The sequence below is a fragment of the Labrus bergylta genome, chromosome 6 (genome assembly GCF_963930695.1).
Source record: "Labrus bergylta chromosome 6, fLabBer1.1, whole genome shotgun sequence".
Classification (NCBI taxonomy): Eukaryota; Metazoa; Chordata; class Actinopteri; order Labriformes; family Labridae; genus Labrus; species Labrus bergylta.
The window spans coordinates 684,660-705,582 of NC_089200.1; the positions used below are offsets into that span (position 1 = coordinate 684,660).

Genomic DNA, 20,923 nt, shown 5'->3' on the forward strand with positions numbered 1-20,923 from the left:
GACGCACTGAGCATGTGCAGCTCTGAGCCCACAGTAACGACCTCATCGAGGTTTCATGTATTGATCGTTTATCAGCTCATTTCCTGTTTAATGTTTTAGCCGCAGGACTCGATAAAGAGACAAGTAGTCATCAGTGAGAGTAAAAGTACCAGGATGTAGAAACAACAAGTCATACATGAGACTCATCATTAAACATCAGACTGATTAATAGATGGGATTAAAAAGTCGTGATGCATTCAGGGAAATCAAGAGAATAGAGAATCATAGAAAGGGTTAACTACGGTGGCTGGGAAGTGCAAAACAAAATTACAAAGCGTAAAAAACGTTTACAAGCGCTGAGACAAATTCACAAACTACAGAATCTTGATGGAAAGGGAATGAACAAATGGCAGGAAGTGACCCGGAAGTGAGAGGTCATTTTGTGTTTTAGCAGAAAGACTTGGCGATGTGTGGACACAAAGATGTTTTGCCCGTTTTGTGGAACTCATTTGAGCCAGACGAGTCAGTTTTGTCTCTCAGACACAGATGAGGACCAGATGTGCACTTCCGGGTCACTTCCTGCATTTGGTACATTTGCTTCTGTTAAGATTCTGTCGTTTGTTCCTTTGTCTCAGGGCTTGAAAACATTTTTCATATTTTGTAAAAGTGTTTTGCACTTCCCAGCCACCGTAGTTAACGCATGCTTCTCAGTTGTGTGAATGTGTGCAGTCATAACACTTCAGCTCTGAAGTCAGCGGCCCGGTTCAGCCGCCCCGATCGAGTCAAGTCTGGCTACGCCACAGATTTTTAGAAGTCGTACGCATGTTTGAATGATTTATGGAAGAAGTTCAACACAGCCAAGTGTTGGTGTTCAAAAGAGACCTCCCATGTGCTTCTGGTCCAAACGGTTAAAGAACATCATCCAGTGACCTCGGGGTGTGTCTGGATCGTACAGGAGCCACTGCTGCTGATCAATGAAGTTATTAAGCAACATTCATGTGTGTTCATTAAATCAGAACAAGTTACCCCAGGCTAAAGAGTCTGAGGTGTGGACAAACAGTCGAGTCGTAGTGATGAGTGGAAACTGTGATGTGTCAACAGACTGATTCAGGATCTGCTGAAGCTGAGTGGAGGCTGGAAACAGCCACAGGAGAGATTTAGATAACATGTTATCTAACAGATCAGGAAAAAAACATGGAGGACTGAACCTGAAGGGACAGATGATCAGAGTCTCTGTTAGACATCTGCAGTCAGGAGGAGGAGGAGGAGGAGGAGGAGGAGGAAGACATCTTGTTCTGAACATAACGAGGGCGGTGGACACAACAAGCCAGGCAGATAAAAACTGTTTGTATCTTTTCTTTGAGGGATTTGATGGAACATATTTTCTGTGAAACTTGAGCCTCTCTCATCTCTGTTTGTGGTCAGTCATCACTTCTTCTGTCAATCATTCTTGTCATCTTTGCACTGATAGTCTTAACGTTTGTAGAGTTCTGGTCAAAGGGATTTTATTTTATTTTTAGGCCCTGTTGTCTTTATTGGATAGGATAGCTGAAGAGAGACAGGAAGTGTTTGGAGGAGAGAGTGGGGGGACGATTTGTACCAAAGGGCCGAGGTCAGCGCGATGAGGACGATGACCTCTGTACACAGGGTGCACGACAAAACCAGGGGTTGGATGAATGGATGGGATAAGACTGACAGATGCATTGCCTGATCGTGATGGATGGATGGAGGGATCAATATTCAGATGGTCGGATGGTTGAAAAGATATTGGGTGGATAAAAGATAGTTTACAGAATGGATGATAGAGATTGGATGGATGGATGGATGTACAGTTACAATAGATGGATTGCTATATGAATGGAAAACTTTAGAAGCATGAATATCCAGATGGATGGATGGTTGGATGGTTGGATGGATGGATGGGATGGTGAGAGGATGGATGGATGGTTGGATGGATGGATGGGATGGTGAGAGGATGGATGGATGGTTGGATGGATGGATGGTTGGATGGATGGATGGTTGGATGGATGGATGGTTGGATGGATGGATGGATGGTTGGATGGATGGATGGGATGGTGAGGGGATGGATGGATGTACAGTTGGGTGGATGGATGGGATGGTGAGGGGATGGATGGATGTACAGTTGGGTGGATAGATGGATGATAGATTTAGACCAATGGATGCATTGTGTTTTGACATGGTTAAGTTGTTCCTTGTGGTGCCTTCAGGTGTTTTCCTGCATTAACAGTCACTGCTCACCTTGTGTTTACACCTGTTAATAAAAACTCCTCATGATCTTCTTTTTATGTCTTTTCATCAGTTTGTAAAAAACAGACTCGAACGATCTTTAAAATGTGATGAATCGTTTGTCTCAAAGTTCAAATATAGATTTGTTATGTATCTGCAGCGTTGTGATTTCAGTTTGTTGAAGAGTCTCATGATGTTCTAATAACACTCCTCCTCCTCCTCCTGCAGGTGGCGCTCTACAGAGTAAAGATGGCCAACGCTGTGGCTTCCTATGACCAGCTGGCCCACCAGGTGGAGGCACTCCGCAAGGAGAACTCCCACCTGAGGAGGGAGCTGGAGGACAACTCCAACCACCTGTCCAAACTGGAGACTGAGACCACCGGCATGAAGGTTAGACGCTGCACAGCAACAGTTACAACAACAACAACAATAACAACAACAACTACAACAACAACAACACTGCTTACACATCAACAACACTAGTAGCAAGTTACAGCAACAACAACTACAACAACAACAACACTGATTACACATCAACAACACTAGTTGCAACAGTTACAGCAACAACAACTACAACAACAACAACACTGATTACACATCAACAACACTAGTAGCAACACGCACAGCCGACTAAGACAACAACAACAAAAACAACAAAAATTACACTGATTGCACATCAACAACAGTAACAGCAACACTGACTTCCAACAACATCAACAACAACAGCAGACACTGATTTGACATCAACAACATCAAAAACACAAGTGAAGTCTCTTTAAACTGTAGAATCGTCTACATCACACTCTAATAACACGGAGAGAGCTAAAGAAAGAAACCTGTGAAATCAGGCTGAGACCCAAAGCCTGCTGACATAAATCCTGTCAGCTACACACACATAAACACACACACACACACACACACACACACACACACACACACACACACACACACACGCTCACGTGGCCAGATGCTGACAGCAGCTGGATTATCCGACCGAGCTCAGCCAGTTTTCTGACACAGACAGATCAGAGAGGAGCGCTAACGCTAGCAGCAGCTGGACATGTTTCACCTGCAGCAGGTGAGTCTGTCTGCAGGAGGACGAAGATGAAACACACTTATTATTTTTGTCATCAGTCTGGAGCGTCACGTCTGCACGTTGAGGAATATCTGTCCTTCTTTTTTAAAGTCTGGGATAAAATCATCTCTGCTGCTCGAGGATTAGACCTGCTTCCTGGATGTTTAATCTTTTATGGAATCTGGATCTAAATGCTCCTGACGTTTTGTTTGGTCCACGATGTTTAACGTTGCTTTAATCGATATATTCTGTGCGGTGTTAAAAAAAGAAAACCGACCATTTAAGTCATTTTATCTTCAACATTCAGAGCGTGATGAGCTTCAGATCATCTTCAAATAAAATGGGGTCAAACGTACACTCAGTCTATTATTTGGAGAGACAGGACAGAAGATAGAGTCAGAAATCAGGGAGAGAGAGAGAGAGAGAGAGAGAGAGAGAGAGAGAGAGAGAGAGAGAGAGAGCAGGGAATGACATGCAAGGAAGGAGCCACAGGTCGGACTCAAACACGGGCTGCCCGCTCTCAAGGACTTAAGCCTCTTAAACATTCTACAATTCTACAATTCACTTATCAGACTCTTTTATCCAAAGCGACGTACATCAGAGAGTAAGAACAACACAAGCAAGGATCTAGAAAAAAGGGAACAATGTGAGTAAGAGCAAACGATCAGCTTTGAGTCTGATTGGACACACCTGTCATCACCTCATAGGAGAATCTTTAAATCAATCTAACTCCAATCAAAGAACAACAGAGTGACCGTGAAGTCTTCCCCTCTCTGTTCTGTCGTCTGTTTTGGTTTTAATGTGTGTTTGTCTGACTCGCTGCTTGCTGCTCCTCTCGTTGCTGCAGGAGGTGCTGAAGCAGCTGCAGAGTAAACTGGAGCAAGAGGCGGGAACTCTGGCCTCGTCCGGGCGGAGCGACGTGCTGCACCAACTCAAAGGTCAGAATCTGTCACAGCTGGACTATGGAGGAGATTTATGTATGATAGTTCTTGTTGTAGGTTTCTGTCCTCTGAGCCTCGGCATGGGACCAATCATCATCCACACTGAAATGAATCGACTCAATCAGCTAACCTGATTGGCTGCAGCTGCTCCGCCTCATTAAGACTCAATCCAATCAGAGAACTCGTTAATGTCGTTAAGTTTGTCTGGACTGAAATTCAATGAACACAAACTGAGATGAACAGCGGCGGTGACTGCAGAGAACGACTCTGTCAGCGAGAAAATGGAAAGAGGAGATGGATGGACTGATGGTTGGATGAGTTGGTTCATGATGGGTGGATTAAATTAAAAAAAATATAGAGGATGGATGGATGGATGGATGGACTGATGGATGGATGGATGGACTGATGGATGGATGGATGGATGGATTGATGGATGGATGGATGGATGGATGGACTGATGGATGGATGGATGGACTGATGGGTTGTTGAATGGTTGGATGAGTTGGTTCATGATGGGTGGATTACATTAAAAAAAATATAGAGGATGGATTGATGGATGGATGGATGGATGGATGGATGGATGGATGGATGGATGGATGGATTGAATGATGGATGGATTGATGGATGGACTGATGGATGGATGATGGATGGATGGATGGATGGATTGATGGATGGACTGATGGATGGATGATGGATGGATGGATGGATGGATGGATTGATGGATGGATGGATTGATGGGTTGTTGAATGGTTGGATGAGTTGGTTCATGATGGGTGGATTACATTAAAAAAAATATAGAGGATGGATTGATGGATGGATGGATGGATGGATGGATGGATGGATGGATGGATGGATGGATTGAATGATGGATGGATTGATGGATGGACTGATGGATGGATGATGGATGGATGGATGGATGGATGGATTGAATGATGGATGGATGGATGGATGGACTGATGGATGGATGGATGGATTGATGGGTTGTTGAATGGTTGGATGAGTTGGTTCATGATGGGTGGATTACATTAAAAAAAATATAGAGGATGGATTGATGGATGGATGGATGGATGGATGGATGGATGGATGGATGGATGGATTGAATGATGGATGGACTGATAGATGGATGAGTTGGTTCATGATGGGTGGATTAAATAAAAAAAATATAGAGGATGGATGGATGGATGGATGGATGGATGGATGGACTGATGGATGGATGGATGGACTGATGGATGGATGGATGGATTGATGGATGGATGGATGGATGGATGGATTGATGGATGGATGGATGGATGGACTGATGGATTGAATGATGGATGGACTGATGGATGGACTGATAGATGGATGGACTGATTGATGATGGATGGACTGATAGATGGATGGATGGACTGATGGATGGACTGATAGATGGATGGATTGATGGATGGATGGATGGACTGATGGATTGAATGATGGATGGACTGATGGATGGATGGATGGATTGATGGATGGATGGATGGATTGATGGGTTGTTGAATGGTTGGATGAGTTGGTTCATGATGGGTGGATTACATTTAAAAAAATATAGAGGATGGATTGATGGATGGATGAACTGATTGATGATGGATGGATGGACTGATGGATTGAATGATGGATGGACTGATGGATGGATAATTTTGTTAGATGGATTAACCATTTGTTGGATGGATGAGTTGGAATACTTTAAATGGAGGATGCAAGGATGATGGATGAATATTAGTGGTGGGATGGATGACCTGTTGGATGGATGGAAGGGTGTATTTATGTATGGTGAAACGGTTGGATGGATTTGATGATGGATGGATTGATAGATGATCGATTATTGGATGATCGAGTTGGTTTATGATGGATGGATGGGTTGATAATAGATGGATTGATTGTTTAAGAATTGGAGGCTGGATGGATGAACTGTTGGATGGGTGGACAGATTGGTAGATGGGCTAATTCGTGGATGGATGTAATGGTTGGATGAGTTGGTTCATGATGGGTGGTTTCAGGGACGGGTGGTTGAATGAGTTCCTGGATAGATAGACGGTTTGGTGGAAGGATGATGGATGGACAAATGAATGAAGGATGTAAAGGATGGATGAGCTGTTGCATGTTGGATGGATAAATGATTTATTTTGATTGGTTGTTTATTTGACTATTCTCTAAATATTGATCTCATGATTATTGATCACCAGAGCTCCACATGGACCTCACAAACTACTACGAACTCAAACATCAACCCCATAACCTGCGCCTGTTGGCGGGTAGCCTCGGAGGGGCGGGGCCATCTGGGATTGGAGGAGGGGACTTTGATGATCGTCTTGCTCTGCCTCCTCCCTCCTGCTCCTCCTCCTCGGCAAGCAGAGCGAGGAGTCCTCTCAGAGCGTCGTCTCGTCTGAGTTCAGCATCCGGGGGAGAGGCTGCCGCTGTCATGCTGCCACATCACTTCCTGGACGGAGCCCCGCCCAAAACGGCTGTGATCAGCGGGGCGGATGGACGACTGAGCGACCACCACCTGGAGGAGCTGTACAAGGAGAGGTCAGTCAATGTTGTTCAAACTATTATTTAGAAGATCAACTATCAGGCCCCTCGGTTTGTCAGATATGAGAGCAGTTATTAGGTCAACAGGTGTTGCAGTGATGGAAGCGGTCAAGAGAAGTGGTTCAGATAGAAGTGATTGTACCCGACCTAAAAAGCCTCTGCATGTTTCTAATAAGCTCCACGAGCAGAAACGTGCTCAAACTAGGATCAATATTGGAGATACTTTTGAAAAATGGAGAGAGGTTAGAACACAGAAAGGTTTACAGACCCATGCAGAGCTGGATAAACACTGAAGCTTCAGAGTCCACCACATGGTGACCTGAGTGAGCATCCACTCTACAGAGGAGGGGGGGAGGGGGGGAGACAGCTCTCTATGATTTTTTTTAATTTAGACTGCAGTACCCATTTTAAACACTAGGGGTCAGAGGTACATACTGCTCCTTTAATTGTTTGATATTTAAAAACTGCATTACATCAGGTGGAGAATTGAGAGATCAACGTTCTCTAAATGAAGGAAAATAACATTACAAACTCAGCAAGACCTGACGAACAAATACTGCAAACAACAAACAATACAGGCAAGTTTATTTAATATACAAACACAGGCTCGTACATTTCCTTCCAGCTGTTTTAATGCTGTCTCTTTAAACCCTGCACTGACACTAAACTGTCCCCCACAGATTCTCCTCTTGAGCGATAAAAGAGCAGATAATGAAATCCTCTGTCCTTCATTCCCTCTGAGCATTACCCTTATAGCTTCCTCTGATTTCAGGAGTTTGTTTTGTTGGTGTGATAGCGTGAGACGAAGCCTGTGATTGGCTGCCCACAGAGCTGTTAGCCGTGATGCTAACTGTGTGTGTGTGTGTGTGTGTGTGTGTGTCTGTCTGCAGGAACCTCCTGCTGGGAGAGATCGACCGTGAGGAGAGGGAGCGCTGCTGGTACTTCAGCCAGCTGGATGGGCTGTCACAGCGTCTGGCTCAGCTTCCTCGCATTGACACGGTGAGATCAGACTTTAGACACTATACACATCCATGTCCGAGTTACATGCACCGTTTCTTGCAGGATCATCAAATTGTTCATTTTACTGTAACTTAGTGACATTTATTCCCCATATATGATGTCATCGTTCTGATAACATACACTTCCTGTCTGAACTATTTAACTCTGTGAGGCCTGAACCATCAAATAATTACCAGCAAAATCTTTGAATCTGGAGTGGTTATTAAACAGCCTAAACATGTAGTTAAAAAGTTAAAAAGACATCGCATGTAGGAGTTTTGTTTTGAATCATCATCAGATTTTTCTTTTTTGCACATTGCATTTTTTTCCACCACAGGTTAGGGTCCAAACTTTTCCCTTCCTGAGACTCGTTTGTTTTCATTTTTGTGTATATACCATAAAACTTCCACAGATAGGGCTCTTATTAACTTCAGTCTAGGAACTGAGCCTACCTTTATTTTGAAAAGGCGTCAACATGAGACGAGCCTTTAAGTGTTTTCCAACAGAACTGTTGCACAGCAAAGACGGGGAACGAATATAACATTTTAAATTTACAAAAATTTGGATGTTTAAACAAATTAATAAAATCAATAATTTGATGTTACTTTGTAAAGCAGCCTGCAGACCTGGCAGTAGCCCCTCCCCCAGGTGGGTGACACTCCCACAGCTAGGTGTTTGTTCTGCCCTCTGAGTCTGTCTTCTTACCGTAAACAATAGGACATGGAGCGAGAAAGACCGAGTACACCCAAGCCCTTCCAGAGAGGGGGCGTGGTCAAACACTGCTCACACACATATTGAAGAGGAGCTCTGAGAAGAGGAGGAGGATATGTGACCTTTAAATAACAACTGAGAAAAAAGCAAAACAAAATGCAAAGATTAAAAACAAACAAAAAGACGCTGATCCCTGAGATGCAGACAGCTGTGTTGGTGAAAAATGTGTTTCACTTTAATGAACAGATTTATAACCGGTTTAAACAAACTCTGCTGTGATGACAGTTAACTTAAACCTCCCATAGAAAGCAGTGCATTATGGGTCGTGGCTGGAGGTTACTTTATGATTTCATCTCAGATTGTAGGAGATTGTTAGCCGACATATTCTAACCTCTGTGTGTGTGTGTGTATGTGTGTGTGTGTGCTGCAGTTCTCTCTGCAGATGGATCTGATCCGACAGCAGCTGGAGTTTGAGGCTCAGCAGGTTCAGTCCGTGATGGAGGAGCGCTTTGGCACCAGCGACGAGGTCGTTCAGAGGACCCAGGTGAGACGGAGGCTCCTGATTGGACGATTATTTACACCGAAATTCATTAAACTTCTTAAAACCTGATTGGATAGAGTATATGAGTATTGTAGTTATTTACATTGTTTACACGGCCAGCTGGTCGATGGAGGCAGAACACATCTGGAGGTGTCTGAACCATGTGTGTGTGTGTGTGTGTGTGTGTGTGTGTGTGTGTGTGTGTGTGTGTGTGTGTGTGTGTGTGTGTGTGTGTGTGTGTGTGTGTGTGTGTGTGTGTGTGTGTGTGTGTGTGTGTTTCAGATGCGTGTTTCTCGTCTGGAGCAGCTGGAGAAGGAGCTGCATGAGGCCCGAGGGAGTCAGGAGAGCCAGCTACAGGTCAGACATTTACATTGACACACACACACACACACACACACACACACACACACACACACACACACACACACACACACACACAGCTGCAGAGTCTGTTGGCAGATTCTATAAAGGCAGGTTCATAAACGATCGCGCCCCGCTGCAGAAACATCGTGCTGTGAGTTCAGTCTCTTTGCTGCAGGCGAGTTTTCGACAGTTTTAGCTCTTAAGGTGGAATTATAGAGATTCATGAAACAGCAAACGAGACCCAATGTGACCCATGTGTTCCCGTCCAGGTGAGGATTGTTTGTATTAGGAGGTGTAATGTGATCTTGTACCTGAGCAGCGCTGAAGGGAAAATCGATTTATTTATTTGACATAGTAACATTGGTGCTGTAACATTTAACCATGCACAAGTCCCAGATGCACTGCTCTTATTGTTTTTAGCAAAATGCTAGCACCTGTCCACGGGAGGCTTTTAAGATGAAGCCAGAGGAGCGTTACGGCTCCTTTGCTTCAGGCAGGGACACTGGAGGGACGCTGGAGCACTGAACTCGCCGCTTGACGGGCTTGTTCTGATTTCCTTATGGACCTCTCCACCCAATCTCGATAGCCCAGTTTTTCACCGCAGGTGTTGCAATAGGTGAAGTAGCCTCAATGAATGCACCTGATTGGATAAACACGGGGCTAGTCCGGGCGGTCCCTGGACTCATTCTCTCCAGCTCTCCATAGGTAATGACTAGAAAGCGTTGAGACACTATCACCAGTGGATCTGTACGGTGACTCTTAACGCTTCAGTCCATTTTTATGGAAGTTCGACCATCAGAGTCTAAACTATGAAACCAGGAAGGGGTTTGCACACAGTGTGGAGACAGAAGGAAGTGAAATGTTTCATCAGTTATCATCATCATTTATATCAAACAGTTTCAACTTGTTTGTCTGATGATGGAAACTAAGCTTTCAATCAGTCACTTAGCGACCTTTCTTTATTCAAGATCTTCGTTTCACTCTGTTTTTTTGGTGCTTTCAGCGCTAAACTTTAGCTTTGACTAAATGTTTTTGGAAGACATTGGCTGGATTGAATAGTACACCCCTCACAGGGTCTGAAATGCTAACATGGCTGCTAACCATAAACTTCCACCATCGTTCTGCTCATCTATGACCCGCCTTCTTCACCCACCACACCCTAACTGTAGGTCAGTGCTTCTTAGACGGGGTCATACCTCCAGTTTTGACCTCTGACCCAACCCCGGGGCTGAACCTGCTGCTCCTGGTTCACTGCAGCATTCGTTCCCAGTCTAGCTCCACCTGACTCAGCGCCACTGAGCCGTCATAGGTCCAGACCCAGAAAGCCGGGTACAGAGGCTCATGGAAGCTGGAGGTGAAGGTGTGCAGGTGGACCATGGTGTCCTTAGAGACGCAGTAGAAAGACAGAGCCCCTGCAGACCAGTCGAGGTGAACCCCGACTCTGCGTGTGAAGGGTTGTGGCGAGGACGACTTGAACCTCTTGTTATCGTGACACGGCGTGTAGCTTCCCTCCGAACACTCCAGACTCCAGGAGCCCTCATTGTGTCCCAGCAGGCAGCTTGCCGAGTCTCCATCCCTGCTGATGTTGTTGTAGGCGACGCCGATATCTGCCCCCCCGCTCCACTCCACCTCCCAGTACACCGAGTCCAGCAGCCCCTCCCTGCACAGGACCTGGGGACAGCGCTCGAACTGGTCCGGGTGGTTCGAGGGTCGATGGTCCGACCACACTCGGGTCACCTTCCTGTTTCCGTCCGTCAGATGGAGCTCTGAGTTAGCAGTGTTTGGGTCAAAGGTCAAATAGCAGGCGACTGTGAGACAGAAAGGAAAGGTCAGCTGACTGAGCTCTGATACACATGGCTGATGTGAAGTTAAAACGAGTATACTCAGCGCTTTGGGTGAGATAAAGCAATAAGGCATTAAAAAATGATACAAGCAAAAAAATCTGTAAAAGCAATTTAAAGAACTAAAAACTTTAAAAAGAGAGAAAAGCAGTAAAACAATTAGAAGCAAAACAGACTTTATAAAAACAGAAAAAAAGCCATAAACGCGATAAAAGGTAATAAAAGAAATAAAAATGGAGGACATTGGGCATTTAAGGTCATTAGAAGAATAAGAAGACAACATCAGTCGAGAGAGTGTATTAAGTGTATAAAATCGAGCTTTAAAGAGCCCATATTCTGCCCTTTTTGGGGTTCGTATATTTAATCTATGTTCCTACTTTTGTACGTTCACAATAGCTCAAAAAAAGTGTCTGTTTTCATGTACTGCTCCTCCTTGCTCCCTCTCCGCTCTGAGTCCGTCAGCTACACTCTGCTGAGCCCACACTGCAGAGCCCCACGTGGGCCAAGTCTGCTCTGATTGGTCTGCCGATCCGCTCTGTCGTTATTGGTCAGTTGCTCAGCACGCGTCTCGGAAATTTCAAAATGAGCTGCAGGGCTTGCCACAACGAGCCAATGGACTTAGACAAGTGATCTCACACTGACAATGACGTCGGACTGACAAATTTTTATCGAGGGGGGCTTGAACCGAGCATTACATGCGGCTAATGCTACAGCTAACAGGAGGAGGTAGGAGAAGCCGCGTTTCCGCAGACCTTGAATTTTTGCAAATAGATGTGCCTAAACATGCACAGGACACTTGGAAAACACACTAAAGGGCATACAAAACCAGAAAAAGCATAATATGGGACCTTTAAGAGGTGATTTCAGAGGTCGTTCCAAAGCCGAGAGGCCAGGATGGCGTAACTAGTGAGCATAAGTTGAACTCTATGCAGACGATAATGTACGTTCATTACAGACAAAGAAGGACGAAATGTAGAAAAGATTCAAAATTTATAAAACTTACAGTTTTTCACAGACCACATGTCGACTTCATGAGCCCTGCAAAGAACAGGATGAAGTTAGAAACAGGTTGAAGCAGATGTTTTGGACGCAGCAGAGTCGTTCTGCGTGTCGACTCACCTCGTGTCGTCTTTGGTTTGGTCTCTTAGGTTGAAGAGACTGATCACAGACGACAGAGACAGAAGAGTCTCCGGTGGTGATTCTACGTCTTCTTCACCTTCTTCCTCTTGTTCTACTTCCTCTTTGTCTTCTTCTTCTTCTTCTTTCTTTTGTTCTTCCTCACCTCTTTCTTCTTCTGCCTCCTTCCCGTTTGTCATCTCTTCTTCTTCTGACACCACCGAGAAGTCGTCGCTTCTCTCTTCGATCTCACATCTCTGCTCCGCTGTCGGCTGGATATCTGGAGAAAGACTGTTAATAAGCTGAGACCAACCTAAAACCTGCATTCTTTCTACTGGCCAGCAGGGGGCTCTCCACTGGCTGATGAAACAGAACTTACTGCAATGAAGTCTATGTGTGGACGGATTTATTATCTCTGTACATTAAAAGTCTAACCCTGAATTTCCACCAGATAAATAAATATGATTTTGGAATTCAAACTGATCACGCCTACCTGAAGGAATCACCTCCTCACTTCCTCGTGTTTCTGACAGACTTTCAGTTTTCTCCTCTGAGACGCTCACGTCCACTTCGCTGTCCTCTGGTTCGTTCGTCTTTTCTTTCATGTTGCCGATTGACTCGTTGTCGACCGTCTCTGAGAGATTTCCGCTGAATCCATCGTTGTCTGTTAGTTCCTCCCTGAGCTCTGAAAGTGTCTCTTTCCCTCCCTGACCGTCCTCTGCTCTTTGAGGAATCTCTTTTGGAATCAGACTCTTTAAGGGTTCCTCTGCTCTTTCAGGAGTCTCTTTTGGAATCAGACTCTTTAAGGGTTCCTCTGCTCTTTCAGGAGTCTCTTTTGGAATCAGACTCTTTAAGGGTTCCTCGGTTCTTTGAGGACTCTCTTTTGGAATCAGACTCTTTAAGGGTTCCTCTGGTCTTCCAGCCTTCCTTTGGCCATCCTTTGCAGCGTCTCTGTCCTTGGAAAGACTGAATCTGAAGACGTTTGAGAGGTCTTCTCTAAAGGAACTCAGCAGGTTGTTTGGTTTCTCCGCCGACTGACTCTTTAAGGGTTCCTCTGCCCTTTGAGAAGTCTCTTTAGGAATCAGACTCTTTGAGGGTTCCTTTGCGCTTTGAGGAGTCTTTGTCTCTTTTGGAATTGGACTCTTTAAGGGTTCCTCTGCTCTTTGAGGACTCTCTTTAGGAATCAGACTCTTTATTGTTTCCTCTGCTCTTTCAGGAGTCTCTTTAGGAATCAGACTCTTTAAGGGTTCCTCTGCTCTTTCAGGAGTCTCTTTTGGAATCAGACTCTTTAAGGGGTCCTCTGCTCTTTGAGGAGTCTCTTTAGGAATCGGACTCTTTAAGGGTTCCTCTGCCCTTTGAGAAGTCTCATTTGGAGTCAAACCCTTTAAGGGTTCCTCTGCTCTTTGAGTCTCTTTTGGAGTCAGACTCTTTAAGGGTTCCTCTGGTCTTTGAGGAGTCTCTTTTGGAATCAGACTCTTTAAGACTTCCTCTGACCTTTGAGAAGTCTCTTTAGGAATCAGACTCTTTAAGGGTTCTTCTGGTCTTTGAGGAGTCTCTTTTGGAATCAGACTCTTTAAGGGTTCCTTGGTTCTTCCAGCCTTCCTTTGGTCATCCTTTGCAACGTTTCTGTCCTTGGAAAGACTGAATCTGAAGACGTTTGAGAGGTCTTCTCTAAAGGAACTCAGCAGGTTGTTTGGTTTCTCCGCCGACTGACTCTTTAAGGGTTCCTCTGCTCTTTGAGAAGTCTCTTTAGGAATCAGACTCTTTGAGGGTTCCTTTGCTCTTTGAGGAGTCTTTGTCTCTTTTGGAATCAGACTCTTTAAGGGGTCCTCTGCTCTTTCAGGAGTCTCTTTAGGAATCAGACTCTTTAAGGGTTCCTCTGCTCTTTCAGGAGTTTCTTTTGGAATCAGACTCTTTAAGGGTTCCTCTGCTCTTTCAGGAGTCTCTTTTGGAGTCAGACTCTTTAAGGGTTCCTCTGCCCTTTGAGAAGTCTCATTTGGAGTCAGACCCTTTAAGGGTTCCTCTGCTCTTTGAGTCTCTTTTGGAGTCAGACTCTTTAAGGGTTCCTCTGCTCTTTGAGGAGTCTCTTTTGGAATCAGACTCTTTAAGGATTCCTCTGCCCTTTGAGTCTCTTTTGGAGTCAGACTCTTTAAGGGTTCCTCTGCGCTTTGAGAAGTCTCTTTAGGAATCAGACTCTTTAAGGGTTCCTCTGGTCTTTGAGTCTCTTTTGGAGTCAGACCCTTTAAGGGTTCCTCTGCTCTTTGAGGAGTCTCTTTAGGAATCAGACTCTTTAAGGGTTCCTCTGGTCTTTGAGTCTCTTTTGGAGTCAGACTCTTTAAGGGTTCCTCTGCTCTTTGAGGACTCTCTTTAGGAGTCAGACTCTTTAAAGGTTCCTCTGGTCTTTGAGGAGTCTCTTTAGGAATCGGACTCTTTAAGGGTTCCTCTGCCCTTTGAGAAGTCTCTTTAGGAATCAGACTCTTTAAGGGTTCCTCTGGTCTTTGAGGAGTCTCATTTGGAGTCAGACCCTTTAAGGGTTCCTCTGACCTTTGAGAAGTCTCTTTTGGAATCAGACTCTTTAAGGGTTCCTTGGTTCTTCCAGCCTTCCTTTGGTTATCCTTTGCAGCGTTTCTGTCCTTGGAAAGACTGAATCTGAAGACGTTTGAGAGGTCTTCTCTAAAGGAACTCAGCAGGTTGTTTGGTTTTTCAGCCGACTGACTCTTTAAGGGTTCCTCTGCTCTTTGAGGACTCTCTTTAGGAATCAGACTCTTTATTGTTTCCTCTGCTCTTTCAGGAGTCTCTTTAGGAATCAGACTCTTTAAGGGTTCCTCTGCTCTTTCAGGAGTCTCTTTTGGAATCAGACTCTTTAAGGGGTCCTCTGCTCTTTGAGGAGTCTCTTTAGGAATCGGACTCTTTAAGGGTTCCTCTGCCCTTTGAGAAGTCTCATTTGGAGTCAGACCCTTTAAGGGTTCCTCTGCTCTTTGAGTCTCTTTTGGAGTCAGACTCTTTAAGGGTTCCTCTGGTCTTTGAGGAGTCTCTTTTGGAATCAGACTCTTTAAGACTTCCTCTGACCTTTGAGAAGTCTCTTTAGGAATCAGACTCTTTAAGGGTTCTTCTGGTCTTTGAGGAGTCTCTTTTGGAATCAGACTCTTTAAGGGTTCCTTGGTTCTTCCAGCCTTCCTTTGGTCATCCTTTGCAACGTTTCTGTCCTTGGAAAGACTGAATCTGAAGACGTTTGAGAGGTCTTCTCTAAAGGAACTCAGCAGGTTGTTTGGTTTCTCCGCCGACTGACTCTTTAAGGGTTCCTCTGCTCTTTGAGAAGTCTCTTTAGGAATCAGACTCTTTGAGGGTTCCTTTGCTCTTTGAGGAGTCTTTGTCTCTTTTGGAATCAGACTCTTTAAGGGGTCCTCTGCTCTTTCAGGAGTCTCTTTAGGAATCAGACTCTTTAAGGGTTCCTCTGCTCTTTCAGGAGTTTCTTTTGGAATCAGACTCTTTAAGGGTTCCTCTGCTCTTTCAGGAGTCTCTTTTGGAGTCAGACTCTTTAAGGGTTCCTCTGCCCTTTGAGAAGTCTCATTTGGAGTCAGACCCTTTAAGGGTTCCTCTGCTCTTTGAGTCTCTTTTGGAGTCAGACTCTTTAAGGGTTCCTCTGCTCTTTGAGGAGTCTCTTTTGGAATCAGACTCTTTAAGGATTCCTCTGCCCTTTGAGTCTCTTTTGGAGTCAGACTCTTTAAGGGTTCCTCTGCGCTTTGAGAAGTCTCTTTAGGAATCAGACTCTTTAAGGGTTCCTCTGGTCTTTGAGTCTCTTTTGGAGTCAGACCCTTTAAGGGTTCCTCTGCTCTTTGAGGAGTCTCTTTAGGAATCAGACTCTTTAAGGGTTCCTCTGGTCTTTGAGTCTCTTTTGGAGTCAGACTCTTTAAGGGTTCCTCTGCTCTTTGAGGACTCTCTTTAGGAGTCAGACTCTTTAAAGGTTCCTCTGGTCTTTGAGGAGTCTCTTTAGGAATCGGACTCTTTAAGGGTTCCTCTGCCCTTTGAGAAGTCTCTTTAGGAATCAGACTCTTTAAGGGTTCCTCTGGTCTTTGAGGAGTCTCATTTGGAGTCAGACCCTTTAAGGGTTCCTCTGACCTTTGAGAAGTCTCTTTTGGAATCAGACTCTTTAAGGGTTCCTTGGTTCTTCCAGCCTTCCTTTGGTTATCCTTTGCAGCGTTTCTGTCCTTGGAAAGACTGAATCTGAAGACGTTTGAGAGGTCTTCTCTAAAGGAACTCAGCAGGTTGTTTGGTTTTTCAGCCGACTGACTCTTTAAGGGTTCCTCTGCCCTTTGAGAAGTCTCTTTAGGAATCAGACTCTTTGAGGGTTCCTTTGCTCTTTGAGGACTCTCTTTAGGAATCAGACTCTTTATGGTTTCCTCTGCTCTTTCAGGAGTCTCTTTAGGAGTCAGACTCTTTAAAGGTTCCTCTGGTCTTTGAGGAGTCTCTTTAGGAATCGGACTCTTTAAGGGTTCCTCTGCCCTTTGAGAAGTCTCTTTAGGAATCAGACTCTTTAAGGGTTCCTCTGGTCTTTGAGGAGTCTCATTTGGAGTCAGACCCTTTAAGGGTTCCTCTGACCTTTGAGAAGTCTCTTTAGGAATCAGACTCTTTAAGGGTTCCTCTGGTCTTTGAGGAGTCTCTTTTGGAATCAGACTCTTTAAGGGTTCCTTGGTTCTTCCAGCCTTCCTTTGGTTATCCTTTGCAGCGTTTCTGTCCTTGGAAAGACTGAATCTGAAGACGTTTGAGAGGTCTTCTCTAAAGGAACTCAGCAGGTTGTTTGGTTTTTCAGCCGACTGACTCTTTAAGGGTTCCTCTGCCCTTTGAGAAGTCTCTTTAGGAATCAGACTCTTTGAGGGTTCCTTTGCTCTTTGAGGAGTCTTTGTCTCTTTTGGAATTGGACTCTTTAAGGGTTCCTCTGCTCTTTGAGGACTCTCTTTAGGAATCAGACTCTTTATGGTTTCCTCTGCTCTTTCAGGAGTCTCTTTAGGAATCAGACTCTTTAAGGGTTCCTCTGCTCTTTCAGGAGTCTCTTTTGGAGTCAGACTCTTTAAGGGTTCCTCTGCCCTTTGAGAAGTCTCATTTGGAGTCAGACCCTTTAAAGGTTCCTCTGCCCTTTGAGTCTCTTTTGGAGTCAGACTCTTTAAGGGTTCCTCTGCTCTTTGAGAAGTCTCTTTAGGAATCAGACTCTTTAAGGGTTCCTCTGCTCTTTGAGTCTCTTTTGGAGTCACACTCTTTAAGGGTTCCTCTGCTCTTTGAGGAGTCTCTTTAGGGATCAGACTCTTTAAGGGTTCCTCTGGTCTTTGAGTCTCTTTTGGAGTCAGACTCTTTAAGGGTTCCTCTGCTCTTTGAGGACTCTCTTTAGGAGTCAGACTCTTTAAAGGTTCCTCTGGTCTTTGAGGAGTCTCTTTTGGAATCAGACTCTTTAAGACTTCCTCTGCTCTTTCAGGAGTCTCTTTTGGAATCAGACTCTTTAAGGGTTCCTCTGCTCTTTGAGGAGTCTCTTTTGGAATCAGACTCTTTAAAGGTTCCTCTGGTCTTTGAGGAGTCTCTTTAGGAGTCAGACTCTTTAAAGGTTCCTCTGGTCTTTGAGGAGTCTCTTTTGGAATCAGACTCTTTAAGACTTCCTCTGCTCTTTCAGGAGTCTCTTTTGGAATCAGACTTGTTAAGACTTCCTCTGCTCTTTCAGGAGTCTCTTTTGGAATCAGACTCTTTAAGGGTTCCTTGGTTCTTTGAGGACTCTCTTTTGGAATCAGACTCTTTAAGGGTTCCTCGGTTCTTCCAGCCTTCATTTGGTCGTCCTTTGCAGCGTCTCTGTCCTTGGAAAGACTGAATCTGAAGACGTTCGAGAGGTCGTCTCTCATTGAACTCAGCAGGTTGTTTGGTTTCTCCGCCGACTGACTGCTTTTCAGATGTGCAGACTTGCTGTCTTTGTCCCTGGTGGACATGAAGACACTCGTCACGTCTTCTTTGAACTGGCTCAGGTCCTCCTTCAGCAGGTCCATTGTGCTGCTGACAGGTCTATCTTCAGTCTGACTCGAGTCTCTGAACACTTTCAGTATTTCCTCTTTGAAAAGACTCAGTGGGCCGATCGTCCTCCAGTCTTTCTTAGTCGTCTTCAGAACGTCCTTGGTCTCCATGTTTTCTTCATTTTTGTCTGCGGGGTCGAGTTCTTTGATTGCATCGTCCTCGGCCTCTTTATGCTCTTTTTCCTCTGAATGTTCCTTGACAACACTCATCGTCTGTCTGTTTTCAGACCTTGGTTTGTCTAAGAGTTTTATTCAGGCGTCACAATGTCTCCCGATGATACGATGAGACTTCAGGGAACAGCTGTTTCATCAGATAAATAAAGAATTAGGTCAAAAGAAACAGAAGACTGACCAAAGTTTAATGAAGACTTCATTAAATTATTATGCTGTCAGAAAGTGGAGCTTTGAAGGATTTGTTTGTTTTAGTTAAAGGAGCAGTATGTAACTCTGACCCCTAGTGTTTAAAATGGGTACTGCAGTCTAAATTCTAAACATTGCAGAGAGCTGCCCATCCCCCTCCTCTCTAGAGTCGATGCTCACTCAGGTCACAATGTGGTGGACTCTGAAGCTTCAGTGTTTATCCAGCTCTGCATGGGTCTGTAAACCTTTCTGTGTTCTAACCTCTCTCCATTTTTCAAAAGCATCTCCAATATTGATCCTAGTTTGAGCACGTTTCTGCTCGTGGAGCTTATTAGAAACATGCAGAGGCTTTTTAGGTCGGCTACAATCACTTCTATCTGAACCAGTTCTCTTGCCCGCTTCCATCGCTGCAACACCTGTTGACCTGATAACTGCTCTCATATCTGACAAACCGAGGAGCTTCCAAAACGGCCGTGGGGGGGTCGCCTTAAATAATCTGTAAATGAGTATGATTGGATTTAAATCCTACAACAGCCTGATGCTCTGAAGTGTTCTTGACATTTAATCCATTAAGAGGTGAAATCTGGTCCAAACAAATCCAGAGCATTCAGGAGCAGAATCTAAAGTTAGAAGGAGGACATACTGGCTGCTGCATTGTTGTCAGAGAAGCCAGCACTTAGTAGGAGTCAACAACATAGCATGTTTCCTTAATGTCTGATCATATAGTAAGGTACCTTTATCATTTCAGTCAATAGTTGCTTGATATCATGCTTTGTTGTCCTTTCATTTTCTGAATTTTTCTTTTTTATTGAACTGAAATTCTGACAACGAGCACTCCTCCTGAAAGGATCTAGATTTTTTCAGGAGTGCAGAGGTGAGAACAGCTGAAGAAAACTAAAAAACATATCAGACATAAAACATCAGATTTGATTTCTCATCAAATTTCAAACTGAATCCAAAACACAAAAATAACATTTAAGAGTTGACTTTGTGTCTCCTTGATGAGCAGAAGAACAACCGGTAGACTCTAAATGTTTGACTTAAATACCTGTCACTTTGAACAACAGTCAGGTCTGACGTTTGTCTCACCTGTCACGTCCTGTTCAGACCTGTAGAGATCAATCACAGCGTCTCAGTCTCATACTCATGGCTGCTTCAGTCTCCATGTTGGACTCAAATCTTTTCATTTAAAAACAAAACAAAGGGACTAAAAACCCAAAGATCTGGACGTGTATCCTCAGCTAAACACTTTGGCTGTAATCTCAGATTCTCTCTCTCTCTCTCTCTGTCTTTGAAAATGTTTTGCTTGTGTTTCTGGTTCGACCAGTTTGTCTCCATTCTTCACTCTGACTCAGCTGACGATTGGCTGATGAGTGCAGCTGGTTGTGGTTTCTCTTGATTCTGTTTGAGGCTTGTGTGTTGTCTTTCTGAATGACAAACACGCAGACTAACGCCACCTGCTGGTGCGGAGAGTAATTTCCTTTATTGCAGAAAACAAAACAACGTGCTCGCTGGGTGTTAGCTGCAGTTTTTGAGTTGTGTTCGGTGCAAAGTGTTACCTTTTGTTGCAGATACTTTTCGATGGTGTTATGGTGTGTTGGGCTTTAAAGGCTTAATATGCGATTTTTCATACTTAAATGTAGAAATCAAGTATATCCTCTGAAAATAACTCTGTGAGTCATGACTGTCTACAATGGGTGTAACACCCGAGTCCCACTGTCTGTGATGTTTTCAGAGTTTTCAGAGTCCTATCTTCAGTTTGTTTACATCGCCAGGACGGTCGGCTGACTCCTCCCCTCGTGTATAAAAGTTGTTTAATTGAGGGACTAGAGAAGGGCGCTCAAGGGCGACATCTGCTGGATCAAAAAATCACATATAAAGCCTGTAAGTTTGAAGGATGATTATTGTCATTTCAGATCATGTTAGTTCATGAAAGAGAACAGCGTAAAATAGTCGGCTAACGGGCGGTCTTTGTAAACTTGAACTCTAAAGAAAAATGATGTAATGAAATGATCTGGATATTTTCAGGAGTGCATGTGTGAAGACGGTCTATTCTCCCTCTTTTAGCTCTGTTATTGGTCTCAACCCCCTCTTGAGAAAAAAATATCTGCCTTTTATATAATAGCTGCTAAATCCTCCCAGTGTTCACCAGTTTCTCT

General features: G+C 44.3%; 2 protein-coding genes and 1 long non-coding RNA gene across 3 annotated transcripts in view; 1 reads left to right on the plus strand and 2 right to left on the minus strand.

Moving 5' to 3' along the window:
• The first annotated feature begins 2,107 nt into the window (after window positions 1-2,107).
• apc2 (APC regulator of WNT signaling pathway 2) overlaps window positions 2,108-20,923 on the plus strand; it is a 34,902-nt gene continuing 16,086 nt past the window's right edge. The window contains exons 1-6 of the mRNA XM_065956393.1: window positions 2,108-2,616; window positions 4,149-4,239; window positions 6,441-6,783; window positions 7,677-7,785; window positions 8,927-9,040; window positions 9,320-9,394. Coding sequence (XP_065812465.1) covers window positions 2,476-2,616; window positions 4,149-4,239; window positions 6,441-6,783; window positions 7,677-7,785; window positions 8,927-9,040; window positions 9,320-9,394 — 873 coding nt within the window. The 5' untranslated portion in view covers window positions 2,108-2,475. The remainder of the gene's footprint in view (window positions 2,617-4,148; window positions 4,240-6,440; window positions 6,784-7,676; window positions 7,786-8,926; window positions 9,041-9,319; window positions 9,395-20,923) is intronic.
• Window positions 6,632-9,314, minus strand: LOC136179505 (uncharacterized). The gene is made up of 3 exons (XR_010666591.1): window positions 9,141-9,314; window positions 8,491-9,055; window positions 6,632-6,769 (listed from the first exon to the last, which is right to left on the minus strand). It is a non-coding gene; the product is annotated as an uncharacterized lncRNA (long non-coding RNA).
• LOC136179503 (microtubule-associated protein futsch-like) lies at window positions 9,413-19,287 on the minus strand. The gene is made up of 4 exons (XM_065956394.1): window positions 12,851-19,287; window positions 12,361-12,637; window positions 12,245-12,279; window positions 9,413-11,208 (listed from the first exon to the last, which is right to left on the minus strand). Exons 1-4 carry the CDS (start codon window positions 18,612-18,614, stop codon window positions 10,649-10,651), a joined length of 6,636 nt encoding a protein of 2,211 aa, XP_065812466.1. The 5' UTR covers window positions 18,615-19,287; the 3' UTR covers window positions 9,413-10,648.

Coding starts and splice junctions, on each gene's coding strand:
- LOC136179503 (XM_065956394.1), bottom strand. CDS start 18,614: ATGAGTGTTGTCAAGGAACATTCAGAGGAAAAAGAGCATAAAGAGGCC. Junction 12,638..12,850: donor TGAGGAGGTGATTCCTTCAG/GTAGGCGTGATC, acceptor GTCTTTCTCCAG/ATATCCAGCCGACAGCGGAG. Junction 11,209..12,244: donor CATGTGGTCTGTGAAAAACT/GTAAGTTTTATA, acceptor TCTGTCTCACAG/TCGCCTGCTATTTGACCTTT.